This window comes from Crassostrea angulata, chromosome 4 (genome assembly GCF_025612915.1).
Source record: "Crassostrea angulata isolate pt1a10 chromosome 4, ASM2561291v2, whole genome shotgun sequence".
Classification (NCBI taxonomy): Eukaryota; Metazoa; Mollusca; class Bivalvia; order Ostreida; family Ostreidae; genus Magallana; species Magallana angulata.
The window spans coordinates 45,102,236-45,122,433 of record NC_069114.1 but is presented as its reverse complement, the minus strand read 5'-3'; the positions used below and the strand labels follow the sequence as shown (position 1 = coordinate 45,122,433).

At 32.7% G+C, this 20,198-nt stretch overlaps 1 protein-coding gene across 1 annotated transcript; it reads right to left on the bottom strand.

The window, feature by feature from the left end:
• Positions 1-3,971: 3,971 nt before the first annotated feature.
• LOC128180918 (uncharacterized) lies at positions 3,972-13,558 on the bottom strand. The gene is made up of 8 exons (XM_052849119.1): positions 13,468-13,558; positions 13,182-13,313; positions 9,143-9,179; positions 7,525-8,483; positions 6,634-7,422; positions 5,749-6,542; positions 5,453-5,670; positions 3,972-4,096 (listed from the first exon to the last, which is right to left on the bottom strand). Exons 2-8 carry the CDS (start codon positions 13,297-13,299, stop codon positions 4,021-4,023), a joined length of 2,991 nt encoding a protein of 996 aa, XP_052705079.1. The 5' UTR covers positions 13,300-13,313; positions 13,468-13,558; the 3' UTR covers positions 3,972-4,020.
• Between the last annotated feature and the right edge of the window lie 6,640 nt (positions 13,559-20,198).

Below are 20,198 nucleotides of genomic sequence, written 5' to 3'. Positions count from 1 at the left end.
TCTACAAGGTTCAATGTTAGACCCCACACCCTTTTGACACCCCCCCTCCCCCCCCCTCCCCCGAAAAGTGGTTGTCTAACCCAAAATGAGAAAAATCAAACCAGGGTGCACAACTAGATTTGCAGGCCTATCATATCCTAGAGTTTTGTACAATTATGTTCAGCCATCTCTGAGAAACAAGTTCAGAGCGGGAAAGAAGAAAAAGAAGATGAAGAATATATACATGTATTAAGAACCGTACAAAAACAATAAGTCTCCAAACTTCATTCAGGAGACTTAATAATTAATAAAGATTAAATAGAGATAGGATCATCAAACATCAATAATTTAAAGATAATTGACAATTTCTGATTCTAAGGGGGTCAGGATGACCCCTTAGGGTCATGACTTACATGCCATAATGATCTGATGAGCCTGCATGACCTAAGGAGGAATAATATCTTTGGATTAAGGTGGGGATCTCAATGGTTTTTATGATATTTGATAATTTCAGGAAGAGCACTTGGGATCATGACCTACGTACCATCTTAAATGCCTTGAACAAAGAAACAATAATATAATATGTACATGATATATGATTCAATTTAAGAACCCAGATATAGATCAATCATCTGTTTTGTAATACTTCCTATGTATATATACATGTACATGTATTAGTTTGTGTTTTGTTCTATACTATTCAATATTCATGTTCATGACTGTAGTATGGCTTAGTCTTATTTTAAATTACATTAAATTACATTAAAAAATTGTCAAATATATGACTTGGAACCCCCACTCCCAAACAAACTCAAATATAAACTGTTCTCTCTCCCCCCCCCCTTCCTTGTCGAATAATCTATTAAAATCAAAATATAATTTGGGTGTCTAAAAACTTTTATAAACTGGTAAAAAATGTTATTCTTAAAAAAAAATACATTACATCTTGCATAATTGACAAATGACCTATTGAGATACGATCAGAGGTCATATTTCTACCTTGGGATCAATAAGTAGTATTCATTGACAAGTTAAAATTAATTAATAACAATAAATGATTCAAATTATAAATGTTTATACTCCACATTCACCCCCCCCCCCCAATCTAACCTGCTTATAAAGATTCAGTCTTCTTAATACATTCTTACATGTGTACAGTAGCAAATTTTAAATCATTTCTTGATTGCTTTTTCTCTTGTGATTCACATTAACATTTTGGAAATTGCTTAATTCAATTTTTAAGATTTATAAACAAAATGTTATATGCATCACTGCCATGTGTATTCACCTATTTGGGGCAATTGTAAAGTCTCCTAAACAAAGCAGTGACATCATTAGGTGGGGGGGGGGGGGTTAAAGACAACACCTGGGGGTCATTAATGTACTTTACACCAGTTGATGCATCATAATGACTTTAATACTCCTTCCTTCCTATTATTACTCATATAAAAAATATAAGTGTCTACACTTACTTACATACGAAATACACAAATTTAATAAGAAATAGTTTATACAGGGTCAATATGGGGTCAACTCAACAGTGCATGCAGTCTGACAAATGAAAAAAATAACTTTTGCAACTAAAATGACAGAAACTTTACAAATGCGATAGGATAGGTAACGATGATAAGCTTATTTAAATATTAAAAGATGATGATACAGTATGCTGTCAAAGGGAGATTACATTTAGAAAGTGAAAGTAGAACTTATATACATGTGTATGTATGCTGGCAGGAATCCCATGCTGGCATCTTATTATATTGTGCTACTGCTACTACATGTATTATGCTTACCTAAATTGGTCAACATCATTATGATAATCCAATTAAAACACAATAATGAATTCCTTTAGCTGATCTTAACTACCGTAATCCTTTTCTGCATACGGAAAACACAGACATGTATGTATGGGTGTTGCTAAAACGCGGAACGGAAAACGGAACGGAATGGAAAATATCATCACGTTTATCCCTTAAAAAGGGTATAGACTGGCCAGAAACGATTTACTTTGTATCTTTTATTTATATCTAATGAATGATTATCAACATGTTGCTATCTTATTAATATTCATATGAATGTCTATCAATTATAGCATTGTATTCATTCGGCTTTAGTTGAGTACGAAACGGAAAAATCAAATGTATACGAATTGTGAAACATTAACATGATTAAACGAGCAAATTAGCTATAACTTTTTACTTATTTCTCTTATATGGTATTGCTGGCATATTAGCGTAACGTACGCAGTTAGTGAAAGCGTTTTATGCGTGTTTTGAGTATTTTCATATTATTTTCAAATATGATGTACATGTATATACTTACATCAAAATTGAATTTTCGGTGTTCTAGACGATCTTTTATCATACAGACGACACAGTATCATTGAGATGGAAGAAAAAAACTGTAGGACTGACGACATTAAAAAATTAAAATACAGTAAACATTAAAATACCCGGTAATTTGTGAAACTAGTAATTTGTGAAACTAGTATTTTTAGCAATGCAATTTTGTTTACGTTTGCATTACAAAGCATGCAGTTGTTTATTCCAGCAGCTATATACATATGATCCGAATAGAGAGCTCTAGACGTTGCATGGTTTGATTTTCCGATTATATATTGGGACTATAGTCTGTCGATCCCAAAATATTCATGCAGCACATTTGGACGATTTATAATGGAAAATGTTGACATCTTTTCTCCATTTGGAAGTCACTCAGAAGACCTTGCACAATTTTTCAACACCATCATCCGGGTCTGTTAAAATGCAAAACCCCGTAGACTTCTTTATTTTTAGCCGTGTATTTATACCAGCTGATAAGCTAGAGAGGACGTTTTAAAGAAAGAATAATGAGAATGTTTAATGCTTCTAAAAGAGAATCGCTTGAACCCTGAGGTATATATAAATATACAGCAAAAAGTGAATCGAGGATATTTTGGGACAGAATATAGTGGTCAATGCATGTACTGTTAATTTTGAGGAAATAAATATTCTTGAATAAATAATCTAATATTGCTAATCTTTCAAAAAAAATTAAAAAGGTACATAAAGTATATCGTTTTAGCACACTTAACAAATCTATGAGGTAAATAACATTAGATAAGATTTTCCGTTTTCCTTCCGTTCCGTTTTCCGTTCCGCGTTTTAGCAACACCCATGTATGTATACACGTGAACCCATCTAATCGAAGAGCTGGGTAAAACTAGTACCCGCTAATGAGACATGCAAACCTGTGTTGTGTACGTAACTTCAGACAAAGATCAGTCATTTGTAACATGCATGTATTTTTATGACCTATTCTTCAAATCCACTTGCACTATTTTATTAGGTAAATAACAGCTTTAAGGTGGTGCAGGACACCTGCATATTGTGATGTACATGTATACTTCCTATTGAGATAAACAATAAAGTATGTTGACTATTGATTAAATATTTACCCCCCAAATAATGTTACCTAACATTGAAGCGCAATGGGTTAGAGCGTTTACATGTCTGTAAGAGCATTGGGGTCCAAGGTGTATTTTTGGTAATTTACGAATTTTCATGGGGAGGGGGGGGGGGGGGGTCTGGACCCCTCACTCCCACCCCTTCTCTAAATCTGTGCACACGATGATGTTCATGTAGGCACACAGAAGCAAATCTAAAACCGGCAACCGCCACGGGGAGGGGGCATAATTTAATTTTTAATTTTGTTTGTAATAATTATATAGGTCTACCATTATACTTCCTATGACATAAAATGTTAAGATTATTGGTTAACTGAAAATTCACTGCAAACAGTTCTACCCCAAATTGCACATAAAGTGCTGCTCATGTCACGATGTGTATTATCATATGGGCAGGGATCTCATCCTTCAGTTATGAAAATTATAATTTTTAAATGTATTACCGGAGTTTGCATGTAGCCTTCATTTTTAATTAAACTGGTATAAAACAGTGTTATTTAGGGGCAAACACATGGTGCGGGTATTACTGTCTAATGACAGCATCTAGTTTTTAATTATAATTTATTCCTGTCTCCTAAAGAGATGGGAACACTTTTTCAATTTTCTGTTATTCCCTTCGCTGCCAACTCCTCTTTAACCCGTTCAATATATTCTCGATCAGGGTATCCAAATCTAAATGAAAAAAAAAAAGAATTAAAAAAAAAGATTTTTCTTGTATGACTTAATGTTATGGTAAACTTTTATTCTGATTAAGACAATAATAAAATATCTGCGATAACCATCTATGATTAAATCTATTGGTTAAAATTATTTAAATTTTTCTAATTTCTTTTAAGACCACATTAAACAAAATTGATTTTTTTATTACTTTCAAGGCACACAAGTCAAATCGTTCAACCGATTGAATATTATCAAATGCAAAACAAAAGTTGCTTAAATACAATTCAATTTCGTTTCAAAAAAGCGCATGATCATTATTTCAATTGATATTTTTAGTCACTTTTATTAATTTTATTTTTTTTAAAAACAAAATATCATACTTTGTTTTTGGGTTTATAAACCTTACATATATTCTTTAAAAAATCTTATAATCTGCTTTTGATTTTTAATAGTGCATATGTATTACATATAGAAATTATCACATTACTATATTAAGAACAAAATGAACATTAGAAACAGTCTAATTGATATCACAACTGCAAATTAAAAATGTTAGATTTAACCAAACCTGATTATCAATACATGTATTTTATCTACGACCTCCCGCACTCTATAATTGTTTACAAAGTGAATAACGGTGGCTTTACATCTTGCTTGTAGCTTAATACTGGACATTCAAATTCTAGTAAAGCATTAACCATATTATTAGAGGCTGTCAACAATACATATGAAAATTATGACCATGGCTCTTTAAAAGAGCTATGTAAGTTTTAAGTCTCAAATTTTGCCTCTGGTATATGAAGTTAACTAATTTGCTATTGATATAAATTTAAAATCAGATACCCTCTAGTTGCCTCTCAATGACATCGTCCCCCATTTTCAAAAAATCTCATTAAACCAAAATAAATGTATAAAACTATCATGCTGATATATTAAAAAATTCAAAATTGGAAAATCATGACAATTTTCCACAAGAATGTAGCCCATTTCTGATCGATTGGGATAACAAACTTGAAACGTCAATACACTTACTAGTATCTTCGTTCGACAATTATTTCCAAGATATGCAGTGAAGTTTTGATACTGCTTGTATTTGGTTCTTAATAATATTCTTTAAACAAAATACACCCTGTCCTTACATAATCTTATTCATATTTCCTTAGATGGGGACCTTACTTTTTATTAAAACATACATATCCTTTACCAAGGGACTTTTTATCTCAAGTTGATTGAAATACATGTACTGTTAAGCTTAGTGACTTGCGAAGGTTGAAAATTTTAAACGTTACTAGACAGCCATACAAAAAACCCAACAGACGGACAACAATTTATGAGTATAACGTATTTTAGTTAAATTCTTCCACATACTTCTCAGGTCCTCCTTCTCGTCTTGTCTTGTGATGAATATCATTCCATGTGACCATATTATCTTTTCCGGAAGTACGAGAAAATCCAATCGTGAAAATCAGGCGATGCTTGAAAGCTTTCTCGAGCATGCCGAGAACCTTATTTCCTTCTTCATTATCAGGAAGATAAGCTTGGCGGGAAACACCCGTGAATGGCTGATCTGGATTCGGATGCTCTTCCTGAAAAAAGTCTGAATGTCAAATTATAACTGAAATTTAACATACCTGTTTATGTATAAAGAATAATATTTTATATACCGTTTGTTTTCCATCTGGGATATTGTAATCTATGATGAGAGTAGAACAAGAAAATCCTGGTAATGATGCATAATCCTTATATACAGTGGCTGTTCCGGGTGGCTGGTTTCCAAATAATTCACCATATATCGTGTTGCAAACTGGACAAACTGGTTTGCTTGAGAAATAATCTTCAATGCAATCTCGACAAAATTGATGATGGCATGTCCTCAATATAACAGGATCTTCCATTTCTGTGTCCATACAAATCACACAAGTCAATGATGAGTCTTCCGACACAAAATCATCATTAGCAGGGTCAACACTTTTGTTAACCTCTGTTTTTCCTACATCTGAGCAAGCGCCTTCCGTGGACTGCTCCGTCTCACTCTCTTCATCTGATTCAATGACTACCAAATTACCCGTTGCATCATTACCATTATCCTTAGTATTTTCTTGCAATGTTTTCTTCTGTTTTTCAACCCCTTTAATAAAGCTATTAAAATCGTACTTGGGTTTTTCTATTGCTCTCCACTCTTCCTTCAACTTGTATTTTGTACGATCAAACTGTGATCGTTTAGGATTTGGATTAGATGCACCCATGGGGGAGAAGTTAAAAGTATTTTGTTTTACTGTTTGTGATGACAAACGAGATTTAAAAGCCTGAACTAGTGCTTTTGTTGCGGACTCGTCGAAGTTTACTAAATGTATGGTTCGAAGCCTTGTTTTGTCCTCTATGTGTTTTCTGAAGCCTACAATACTATCACACATTACATTAGCGTAGTCTTGTAAATATCCTGTGTTTTTTGTAGAACCTATAATAAAAGGAAACATCATATACATTCACCTCTATCAGTTTTTGCTAAAATATTAATTTATTTGTTCTAGATATACATATAGCCCTACCTGTGCCGAGAAGGGGTACTGCAATTGACAATTGTGTGTTCTTTCTCCCTGATTTCTTTTTCTTATTTGCTTTTTCTAGCACATTGCTCGTTGTGTTTTCCAACAACTTTAAGTCTTCATGTCGTGGTTTACCATCTCCAAATCGTCTCACAATAGCAAAGAATATCATATTGTAACCACCTACACCGAAGTTAGTCTGTAATACGTCCGAATAATGCTGTGTGCCAGAAATAATTTTTTGTATATGTTTTTTCTCCTTTGTAGTAACTTTCTCGAGAATCGTTTTAGCGATCCTCCCGGAAATATTTTTGTCCTTTCCTTCGGCACATACAAGAATATCAACATTTTTCAATTGAAGGATATTTTCCGTAAAAACGACAACCTTCAATATATCGTCTATACTAAATTCACCCGGTGAGATTTCCTTCACTGTATATTTTTGAAAACTTTGACCACGCTGTGCTGTATTCGGAAGGATGTTATTACTACTATCATCACTTCTTGTATTTGTTCTAAAGTTATTGCTTGGATTCAAATTATTGCTTTTCGACCAGCCAGATGTTTTATAAGAACGTATTTGTAATCTTTCAAGAACTGTTCTTGGTTCAAGATATTTTCTTCCTTTTTTGTAACATTCTTCATATTCTTCGCATATCAAATCCAGCATGTCTGATTTGTTGTCAATAATGTGAAATTCTTTCACCTTTGCTTTCTGATATTCTTCCGAAAAATCAAGCAACGCCTTTATGTACATTGCAGCACATGCCTGTTTTGGAACTCCAAAAATCCCTGAAATTGAAGAAATATTGTAGAAATATTTATATTTCATAAAACTTTTTATCTAATTAACATGTTATATCATCAAACGTGAGAGAGTAAGAATAAACTGACCAGAACTGATAGGCGGCATGACTACCGACTTCATTTGACGTTCACTCGCTGTTGAAAGGATATTGACGACTGTTTTGTACAAACTCTGCAGAGCTTCTTCTTTGTCCTTGTAGTTACTCCAGCGAGGCCCCACTGCATGGATTATCCACTGACAAGGTAAATTACCCGCACGAGTAACGATGTTTTCTGTCACTTTAATTTTTGTCCATCTTCTCATTTTGTCTTTGCATTCCCTATCAACTTCTCCACCGGCAGCCTTTGAAATGACCTCAGCAACACCACCACAATTGTCAAGATATTCATTTGCAGCGTTTACTATGGCCTCTACCTTAGCTTTGATGATCGATCCTTTATATATTTTTGTGCATATTCCATTTTGTCTGATTTCTTTTCTGACCTGGACATTTTCTCCTAAAAATGTGGTGGAAGAACTATTGTCCTCTTCCCTTAAAACTTCATGAATGTCATCTTCGTTTTTTGATTGCCACTTTAATCCACTTTCATACTCATCATTGTCTTTATTAGCTGATGCCGAAGAAAAACTGGCGTTTTCAGAAGACTCAAATGTTCTGTTTCGTCTTCTCGTAGAAGAACTCGGTTTCATTGAAGACTGCAGATTTTCATATTCTAATGGGTCCTTGAAGTATAAAACAAACTGTCCATTTTCATCTTTACTCAGTAGAATCTTTAAGTTTTGCGATTCTATGATGCTGTCAATTTCATTCTGTGGCTTACAGGTAGACATCATCTTTTGACATTTGATACTATCTAATAGATTCCCTAGCCTCTGCTTCTCAGTGACTAATAAGGTGGGATTACGGGAAGACAATGTAACCGATTCCTTTCCTTCTTCTTTCGAAATAGACATTTCAACTTTGCTTTTATGCAATTCATCGTTGTAAAACATCAACAGCTTTCGAGCTTCCAGTTCATTGAATATTTTTTTCGTCAGTTCACGATAAAATATAAAATTTTGACGTTTTATTTTTTTCCTTTAAAAATTGAATTACTTTATTAACTGGAATTCTTGACTGTGATTTTAACGTCAGAAAATATTTTATTAGACAAGTTCAATTCAAATCACGTTTGTATTTATTAAAATACAAATATCTTACTATTTTATTTTTCTAACAACAAAAATTTACATACTTTTAATTTCATTTAGTGTATTTAAGGCTTTAAAATTTCTATATTAAAATTTTTAGGGAAACAGTTTACGACGAGCACAATGCCTGTTAACTCACATATAATATTTATCAATATTTCAGCATGACAAACAAGGTATTTCTGTGTGATATAAGTGTTTACATTTGTGACTGTTTCTGATTTTTTTTATCAATATACTTAAAAATTATAAATGTATGTTTTTGTTACGAGACGATAAAAAAGAAACATCCCGTATGCACAATGATAAAAAGATGATCGCGGCGAAAAATGTTCATATGAAAGCGAAAGCGGCTATAAATGAGAGTTTCCTATTTTTTTGGTTAAATAAATAAGCTTAAGCTTAAAAATATCAAAATGTTACGGATTCGGAATGTCATATGGAGGATGAGTATAAACATTTATAGATCCATCCCTACACCCCATGACCAAGGAAGTTAAATTTTATCTTACCGATGGTATCCCACTGTTTTCAAGCTTGGATTCTTGTTCTATATGAAAAAGGTAAAACAAAACAAACAAATGACTAAGATATAATCAATATACAAGTGGGGACAATATTTCAGTAAAAACGATTTTATGTGTATGTTTTCTTATCCATTCCTTTTTTTAAAAATCTGTCACGGGACTAACTAAGACAAGTGTTTTTATGCTCTTGGGGCCTTTATAACATAAAAAAATACATTGCATGATGCATTCAAACATTGTTATCACCACTTCATTAAAAAATGAATTGTGTAACATAGCATGGAGAATTTTCCAAACTTTCTTGTAAAATGAAGGCGTTATTTTGTTATTTTACTTGAACAATTAATTCTCTAGCCTGATTGAAAAAAAGTAAAATAACACATGCAACTAATTATGACTTGACCAAATGTATTCATGCTAGTGAAATGATTTCTGTCCGACCATACAGAATAATTCATAATAGAACATAGAGAGGAAAGATACACTTAATTTTTTTTAAAGATATAAGTATATTATGTCAAAAATCTATTATTTCCTCAACTCTATAAATTAAAAAAAAATGTTGTCCTTCCTGATATACTTTATTTTCAATTTTGTAACTAAAATATATCCTCTTATTCTCTATATCTCCTTTTCACTCTCAGTGCATATGAATCAATTATCAAATAAAATATACACATGTACAACTTGGTCATGTTGTATATTTTGTTTGATAAAATATAGTATAGTAGAAAGGACAATTTTCTAGCTTTTGTGAAAAGGCTATCAATGACTTTCTGACCAGAAAAAAAAATCAATTTCATCAGATATGTCGTCAAATAATTGGTAGCGAGGTCTAAAACAGGCACGCTCATGCAGATTAATTTCTGATCTTCTGATTTGATGTATTTTGGAAACTAGAATAGAATGTGTTTATTTATGTGTCAACCTTGGCCGATCAAAATAACAAAGATCAAGGTCCTTCAAAACTCTGTGTATCAATGGGTTTTTATATCCCTTTGGTTACGGTGGTATATAGAAAAACTTACCCATGAATGTAGTAGGACTTTTTATGACATTTCAAAATGTAGCCCTTTAGCTCCTACCTTGAAATAGTTACATAGTTATTGCCCTTTGAGTAGGAAATGCTTGTTATTGATATCCCTCTGAAACCATAATAGACAGGGACTTGAAACTTCTACCAATGTCTTCAGTTCACGTAGAGGCTTCTTAAATCTATCATACTAAAAGGATCCTACGTCCCCTTCTAGCAGTAATTCCCCTTTGAATTTTTATTAATTTCACAAACACATACGAAATAACATCGATTTTTTGGTGTTTGTGACCTTTCCCGTTATTTGACCTTGGCATTTTAAAATATGAAATCTAATTAGTATATGCAATAGACAATATATTTTTATGTATGTATGGAGGCCACGTCTCCTTTATTCGGTGGTGGGAGGTTCAATGTGTCCTTGACCCTTGATATTAACCTTACGACCTTTGAGAACTTATCTGCTAAAAAATTATGCTACATATACCTTCTTATTGCACCATTAAACTTTAGTTTATCTAGGATTTTATTTAATATTCATTGGATTTTAATCTTGCGATTTTTCCTGTGTTGTATGTCATGTGAATAAAAACTTTGATTTTTGAGATGGAGTTGTCTCTATTGGTTGGGAGAGAAAGAAAGAGAGAGAGAAAAAAAAATTTAAATTGGAGTTGTCTTTCTTTTTTTCCCGGTAAATCGAAGTGAGACGAGCACATGGTGTACATCAATGGTGATACCAAGATTAATACACAGGCGTCAGAACCACTTTTTTGCAAAGTTAGACCTAACCATTAGGCGCTTAGCATAATATTTAGCCCCCCCCCCCCCACTTTTTCTCGCAGTAAACATAATTGATCTGAAATTGACCTTGAAAACATATTGAAATATTGAAAAGTTGGAGTTACAGGTATACTAGCCCCCCCCCCCCCCCCCCATTTTCATGATTTTTGGATTTTGGTTTTGCCAAGATTTCTTAGGATTAGTCTAGTCCCCCCTCCCCACTTTTAATTTGCTTCCGACGCCACTGTAATAGGAATAAGGAAAGTGTATATCACATATGAAATAAAGGTAAATGAATAAACACAATCATAATAATTAGGGACTCGTTAACAGAAAAACGATTTTCTGATTTGTATGTGTGTTAAGTGTAACAAAGTCACAGTGAAAACTTTCCCCTTTTACCACAGATTATTTTAATTTTCTACGGATATGTCCAATTCGTAAAAAAAATTACGCGTAAAAATTCAAAACGCCCTATTTTAAGACAAATTCGTAAAAATCAGAGCAGTAAAAATTATTACCCGTTATACGGTATTAATTTTGCTGTAGTCATACTGTACGTAAGAAGCCCCCTTCCCTTTTATTTTTACAATGATCCCTATTTGACCTCGACCTTTGATGGTTGACCTTGAATTTCATTATTTCCTCCAGCAAATTGTTACAATGGTTTATCAAAATTCCACAAAGGTTGAAACTCTGATTGCTTCGTCACTCAAGACCGCTAAAATTTGAAATTGAACTATCAAATGCATTTGTAAACAATGAAGTGATTACAAAAACTTTATGTACATTTACTTTGAAAACCATTTCCGATACAAACAAGAATGTTATGGTTGTACCTTTGGAATAAGACGAATGTTTTTTTTGGGTCATACAATAGCAGATAAATAAATCTTGATCTAGATTGAAAAAAAATCTTTCGCTATTTCAATCCACTGACAGTCAGATTTTGTGTTCTTCAAATCTTAATATTGGTTAAGTTTGAATTCACATAGCATAACAAGGTCTCCAAATGTTCTTTTTTGTACTTAAATGCAGATCTAAAAAATGAAAACAGTAATTTACAATCTTATGAATACACTGGTCATGTCCTACATGTGTTTCTGCAAAAAAAGTTATATCAAAACTATCAATTTGTTTGAGGAAAAAATGCATCGTTTAATTTGTTGTATGACTTGTTCATACGGCCCCTTACATTCTAGCTTATTAATTATTTATAGATCAATAATTTATATTACTTTTTCTAAAAGGTGTCTAAAATTGGCGTAAAACATTAAAATGATAAAATAAAACGAAGAGTACGCGTATTATATATAATAATGTATGTATCAAAACGACATTTTATTAACGGAGATGCTCATATAGGCCCACATTTTGAAAAGACATGTAGATATTTAAGAAATAAAGTACGAGTTTTCGTGAATGTTGCAGAATAACCTCCGAGGTCGAGAAATGTTGTTTTGAAATATAAAAGCCGAGGCGTGAGCCGAGGCTTTTATATTTCAAACAACATTTCGAGACCGAGGAGGCCATCCTGCAACATTCACAAAAACAAGAACTTTATTTCTATTCTACTAACAGCCAAGTATTTCTACAGATCGTTTCTCCTATAGAGAGACGATCTAGGTCATTTTGACGGCCGTTCCGTGTAACCCCAACGGTTTTGTTAGTAATGTTAACATGTGTATCGATCAAAGGAATCATATGCAGACGACAGACTTTTTCTTAGGATTATACGGTAATACTCTTCACTTATTTATAAAATATCTTTGAATCACATTCCTAATATTCTAAGGGCAATTTAATACGATTATTACTACTACACGTTATATATTTTATGTAAAAACATGCAGTGAAAATGTGCTAGGGAGGTCCTAGGAACAGCCGCATTGATCTCTTAAAAATAAAGATTTGAGGCAATACACATTGTTTTGACTGGAACTAACACGTGAAATTGACATGGTTTTAAAACTTTTTACGGTTTGAAGTTGTACTTCCATGATCAGTGCGAGACAAATAGGTATTTCTGATCTGATAATTTACAGATGACGTTCGTGGTATATTGGAGAATAATGTCCGCGGCATCTCTTTGATCTCGGCAATAACTGTAGTAGAATTGATCATATTGGTCGCCAAAATAGCAATTCACACTTATACCCATTCCTATATAGCCTAAGTACTCTGAAATTTGACCCCTTATCATTTTACACACCTTTTTTTGTGTCGGCATGTGTGACCCCTGGCTTGACTTCCGAGGCAGTCTTTCCGTCATCTAATTCGTCGTCGGAATCGATGACCGAAAGGTTTCCAGAGTTATCCGCAGAAGCCATGAATGTATTTATGCCTATTGTAAATCGAAAGTAGAAAATAAATACCAGGAAATTGTTACAGAATGTTCTTTCTCTTTCAAAATATTATTCAGGTCATAATTTATATGAAATGTTTACTATGACATAATGTTCATAAATATACATTTAATTATGAAGACACACACGTACCTTTTGTATTGATCGAGACACGTTGGAGGTAAACAGGTTAATAAGTTTAGATCTCGAGTCCTCGTCAATAAACATATCGAAGGAGTTGTTCTCGGGTGTTTGTACTAGGAAAACAAACCGAAAGTTAAATATAACATAGTTTACGCACATGCAGTGATACACGTACAGATACGGCTCTAATGGCAGAAGTAGGGGCGGATCAATGAACTGAAGGGGTTTATGAGATAGGTCAAAGGTTTTAGATTCTAGAGATGTAGGGCAAAACAGGGAACAATAGGCCAATGCCTATATCTGTTTTGGGAATGTACATGTTTCTTACATTTTCAAAAGAAAAATCAATACTTAAAAGGGAAATAGTTCCTTCATTATTTGTTCGTCCTTTTTATTTTTACTTTTAGACAATTTAATGATTTCTTGGATATTCGAGAGAAAAAAACTACGAAAACATACTAAAACTCTGTTTTTAATATAAGAAAACTATAATACGTCTGCCTTGAACATTTAGAAGATGTTTAGTTTTTTCAACTTCTACAATCGACGGAGTAATTTTAACTCGGAAAGAAATGTAATTATAATCCTTTTTATAAATTTTAATGAAAGGCAACTATAGATATTTGGTCTCTGATTATTATTAGTTTAGCATTGACTAATATTGGATTAGCAATGACAAGATTTATATACACAACATATATTCCTTTTTAACATGTATTATGTATACTACGTATATTATTATAACAAACAGGGGAAAAAATACATAATTTGTAAGTATTAAATGGACAATGTGAAATAAGCCAAAAATATACATGAAACAAAATAACTTAGCTAGCAAATGTTCATTTATGGTAATTTTCAAGAACAAGTTTAAAAGAAGAAGGGATTGCCTTGATGATTTTGAATAAGGTTCTTCTGTTATAGTCAATAACATATTTGTTAACATTTTTTCACCTGCATGGAAACTAAGCTAGTATCTTTGTTCTCATCATGTAATTGAACTCTCATGTCCAACTTGAAATAACGCACGGTGATCAAAACTGGAATGTTCTTCTTTGTGCTTTAAGACATAGCGAGGTTTTTTTTTCACTGTTACATTATTCTAAAGAAATACTTCTAAATCAACATCAATGCTGTAAACTTATAAAAAAAATAGTTATCATGCAGTGATTGAATAGACACCAGCATCATCTTTCGTTTTCAAAGAATTATTTTTTTGTTGCGGATTCTTAAATTTCAAAAACTTTTTAACCACTGTGACTCTTCATGCAAATACATTCGTGGCAACTAAGTGTATGTTAATAAAATTATATAATACATAACGAAGTTCAATGTGCGAAAAGTAAAAGTAAATTAAGTGCTGAGCATGGAAGTATAATACTTCGTATATAGTGAAAAAACTAATATGGGATTTGAAAAAGACATATATACACAAAACCCACTTTCGTTTAGTTATAATATGTAAACGGTGTGACCGTCGGACCGAGCGCAGATTTAACACAGTGCAGTTTGATTTTTGTATGATAAAATCTATTTAAAACGCACACAGTAGGATCCGCGTGCATGGTTGCCTACTCATATTATTCGTCAAAGTTAAACTAAAAGTCTCGTGCTCAGTCTACATTATGACGTCATATTTCAGACGTAAAACGTTCAAGTTTTGTCGTCGGAGATAACCGAAGAGAGTTACGTAAAGTTCCGAATGTTTTTATTTCTTCTTTTATTGTTCATCAATTTAATTCATATGAATACCGCTGTAATAAAATTGCATACTTTGTTCAGTATCTAAAAGATCAGTTCCTTGACGTTAATGTTTTTATTTTCAATCTGATAATTTGATAAGACATACATAGAACAAGTCGTGTTTCTTGATTGAAGCACTATTGAAACTTATCTGGTTTCCTTTTTAATTTCTTTTAATTCAAATTAACTTCTTTTGAAACACTGGAACTTATTTAATCGAGTTTAGGGGCAATAAACATCGATAAGTACCAGTCAATCAATGATCGAACTAACTTTTTAAAAACAACATGGCTGCCAATATGGCGGCGCCCAGGGCTGGAAGAAATTTTTTTTGGCCTTAGTACCCCCGATTCAACATTCATTTTTCACTGATTTTCTTATATATACGTGTTACCATTAATCCTCGCTTCGCGAGGCGGGCTTCGCCCGCCTCTCGCTGCGCTCGGTATAAAAAGGGTACATCTAAATACACCACAAAATCCACAACAAATAAAAACAAATAACAAGAGGCCCATGGGCCACATCGCTCACCTAAGCAACAATAGGCATGATAAAATCAGCTAAATGGAGTCATATAACAAAATATTTGGACAAGTGGTAAAATACATGTTGATTCTGTATTAATAGAAATTCATCCCCCCCCCCCCCCCTAAAACTTCTTATGTTTAGATTCAAGCGCTTTTCTAACATGATGATTTTATAGTCATATCACATATTGAGCATTGCAGTTCTAAAAAAGATCCTAAACAATTGTTTATATTTGGGATTTAGGCCTACATCAAACTCTGAACCCCTTCTGGGGCACAAGAATCGTCCAGGGACCAGAGTTTAAACAATTCGAAATAATTAGTAATATGTAAAAATGCTTGCACATTATTAAAACGATAAGTGATAACATTTCAGTTTTTGCTAAAAATTAAAATATTTTCCTTTGTACAATTGGATCCCCAATGTGGCCCCATCCTACTCCTTAAGATTTTGATTTTTAAATTTTAACGAATTTGAATCTACACTATCTGAAGTTGCTTCCACTAAAATTACAGCTTAAGTAAGCAAATAGTTTTTTAAAAGAAGATTTTATATAATTAAAAGACTTTTCTCTATATTTACCTATGTAAAAATTTAACCCCCATGATCCCATCCCTCCCCCTGGATCATGATTTGAACACATGAAATTACCCTACCTGAGGATGCTTCCACAAAAGTCTCTGCATTCTTGGCCTATTGGTTTCTGAGAAGAAGATTACTAAAGACTGTTATCTATATATTCCTATGTAAAAATCAAATCCCCCACTGTAGCCCCACCCAACCCCGGTGGTCAAGATTTTCACAGCTTTGAATCTACACTACCTCAGGATGCTTCCCACAGGTTTCATCTTTCCTGGCGGATTGGTTTCGGAGAAGAAGATTTTTAAAGATTTACTCTATACTCAGGTAAAAATTCACCCCCCCCCAATTGCGGCCCCATCCTACCCTCGTGGGTCATAATTTTTACAACTTTAAATCTACACTACCTGAGAATGCTCCGACATAAGTTTCAGCTTACGTAGCTGATTGATTTCTGAGAAGAATATTTTTAAAGATTTACTCTATATATTCCTATGTAAAAATTCGATCCCCAGTTTTGCCCCATCCTACCCCTTAAGGTCATGATTTTCACAACTTTTAAAGAGTATTACCTGAAGATTCTTCCACATGAGTTTAAGTCTTCCTGGCTGCTTGGTATATAAGAAGAAGATTTTAAAAGATTTTTCTCTACATGGTCCTATGTAAAAATTCGACCCCTCCCCCCATTGTGGTGCCCACCCTACCCACGGGGGCCATGATTTTCATTACTTTGAATCTCAACCACCTGAGGATGCTTATACATAGGTTTCAGCTTTCCTGGCTAAATGGTTCTTGTGTAGAAGATTTTTGAAAATTTCACGAAAATTTTCAATAATTTCTAATTATCTCCCCTTGTAAAAGTGCGTGGTCCTTCATTTTCAAACTTTGAATTCCCTTTTCCTAAGGGTGCTTTGTTTTAAGTTTGGTCGAAATTGGCACAGTGGTTCTGGAGAAGATGTTGAAAATGTGAAAAGTTTACAGACGGACAGACTGACGGACGACAGATAAATTATGTGATCAGAAAAGCTCACTTGAGCTTATAGCTCAGGTGAGCTAAAAAACGAGACCAACAGGCCTCATCAGTCACCTATGTACCATAGTCCATAAACAGATCTGTAGAGGAATGTCATAATAAACCTTTTTTTCTGGAGTACAAAACAATCTAAAATATTGTATTGACAACCCCTCCCCTACCTGAAATCTTGCACCAAAGACAATGGAATCTACAATTTAAATGAGTGCATGACCGGATATTGAAAAAGTGCAAGACTCTTTTAATAGGGAATAATTTTCACAGAATTCGTTTACTGACAAGACAGCTTTTACAGGTATATGTTATCATTAATAAACTAAAGATAGCTATTATACATGTTTTACCTAAATACCCCCCCCCCACACACACACACACAACCCCATTAACCATGCAGAAATTCTTCCCCCATGGCATTTTGATGAGGAAAATATGTTGGAAGACTGCCTTTTTCTAACTTAATTTGCATATTTATTAAGTCAGCATATCTAAAGAGAAGATTTAATCCCTTGCTTAGAATATTTAAAAACCAATCCTAAACCCCCTATACTGAACTCTTGCTCCATCGGGAAATGCTCTCATGATATCATATAGCATTGACATACAGCTTCTTCGTTCTCTCTTTAAAATATATATTCATTTCTTTCATTAAAATTTAACAGTTGAAAAGAAAAATAAGAGTTTTAAACATAATTTATTCCCACATCGGGGCAGAATCCCTGCATTAGTTGTAATGAAATTTAATCTAAGAAAAGAGCTGTATGGCCTTCTTCTATGTGTATTCAGGTTCTATTCAGTGTTAGTGGAAGTAAAGAAGATTTTAAACATTATATACATTAACACTATATAACTATTTTAGCCAAACAGTAATAAACCCCCCTACTCTTAATATATATATTAATTATATGATTCAGATTTGTATCCAATGTAATACTGTAGATCGTTTTAATTCCACGGTGTTAAAACTTCACGATTTCTATTAAAGTATACCAATCGCGATGGTTTTAATTTCACACTGCTTAAAAATCAATTGATCAAGAATATTAGCATTGAAACGTTTTTGAAATCTAATGATAGTATTCAAGATGGGTTTAATATCGCGGGAAAATATTAAATCGCGAACATAGTGAAATTAAAACCATCGTGATTATTTGCCAATCTACAGTACCAGTATAACAGCATTTATGTTGTAGACATATAACAAATGTCCATAGTGCAGGGATGGGGTAATGGTAATTTGTAATGGTAATTGAGTGTAATTTTGATGTAATTGAAAGTAATGTGTAATTGGTCAAATTTTCAATTACATGTAATGGTAATTTAATTAATTGCTGTCAAAAAGAGGCATGTAATTCCAATTACTTTTTAATTACTTTCAATTACACAATGATGTACATATAAATATGAAGCTGTTCACTACCCATTGTTCCCATTGTTCTATCGTTGGTATCAATAGTACCAAGTCAAGGTAGTAGGAGAAGTTAAAAAGCATTGAACTATTATTATATTTACCATATTTAATACTTTTCAAAATAAACTTTTTTTCAGTGATCCAATATCTACTATAAAGTTTTCCAAATTTAATAAGTACATGTATTTATGATTTGCTTGATCTCTTTTTCTTAAAAAATACTTATTTCCATTCTTATTGGAATAGTTAATGTGTCATTTAACTCAATTATCATTGAATTAGTTAAAACAATCACTTTTTAATTTACAAATAAAATCAAAGTTATATAAATTATATAAACTATTAAGTCATACTTTGTAATTGATAGCTTAAAATACATAGAGCTAAAATGTATGGCTTCAAATTGGTTTTAAGTTTTTGATGCCAAACATGTCCACAGGGTGTGTTCCTTCATTGAAAACATTAGATAACTAGGTACAGAACAGTGAGAACAGGTGTGAATTGTGTTTTGATAACAATTATTATAATAATCTGCCCCTCTGCCTGAGATTAACCTGTATTTTTGCATTGTGTTTATAAAGAAAAAATAGTGGATATAAATGCAAAGGAGAAAATTTTCAGATAATAGATTTCCATGCAGGAAGTACTTAAGTTAAGACATGATAGGTGTAGGTTAGGATAAGATTTTCAAATGTTTATTGAATATCAAGGTGGTATGGGACACTTCCATATTATGACTACCTTCGTTTTAAAATAAACAATAAAACCAAATTTATATTTTTTTTCTTTACCAAAATTTTACCTATTAGAGTAGTTGGTTAGCAAATTCTAATACGGTGAAAGTATTTTGATTATGACAAACTTTTACTCCCATCATAGACATACCTCCTCAAATGCTTATGTGTTGTAGCTAAATCATGGTTTTAGTAAATTTTGATGACAAATGTAATGTGTAATTTAATTAATTACATCTACAAAGTAATTGTAATTTAAGTAATTACATTTGAAAACTCTTGTAATGGTAATGGTAATTTAATTGAAGGATTTAAGCATGCAATTGTAATTTAATTAATTACTTTCCATTGTAATTGACCCCATCCCTGCCATAGTGTCATGTATGAATTATAGCAAAAATCATTTTAAATTCTTTTTCAACGTTTTTTAGCTACAGTAATTAAAGTTCATTTTTACATCAATGAACATGTTCTGATATAAAATCATGGAACTAGAGGCATTTTGGGTACTTCACATCATCCTGCGTTTCGCCTTTCTCTGAATTTAAAGTATCGCTATGCCATGTACGAAACAGCAACAAATAAAACCACTGAAGACTCATTTTTAACAATGTAAAAACTATCTATGTACAAAATTTCAACAGGAAATATGTAACAATAACAAATAAAGGTTTAGTTCTTGTACGCGCTATCCTTTATGGAGAAAATTGTAATG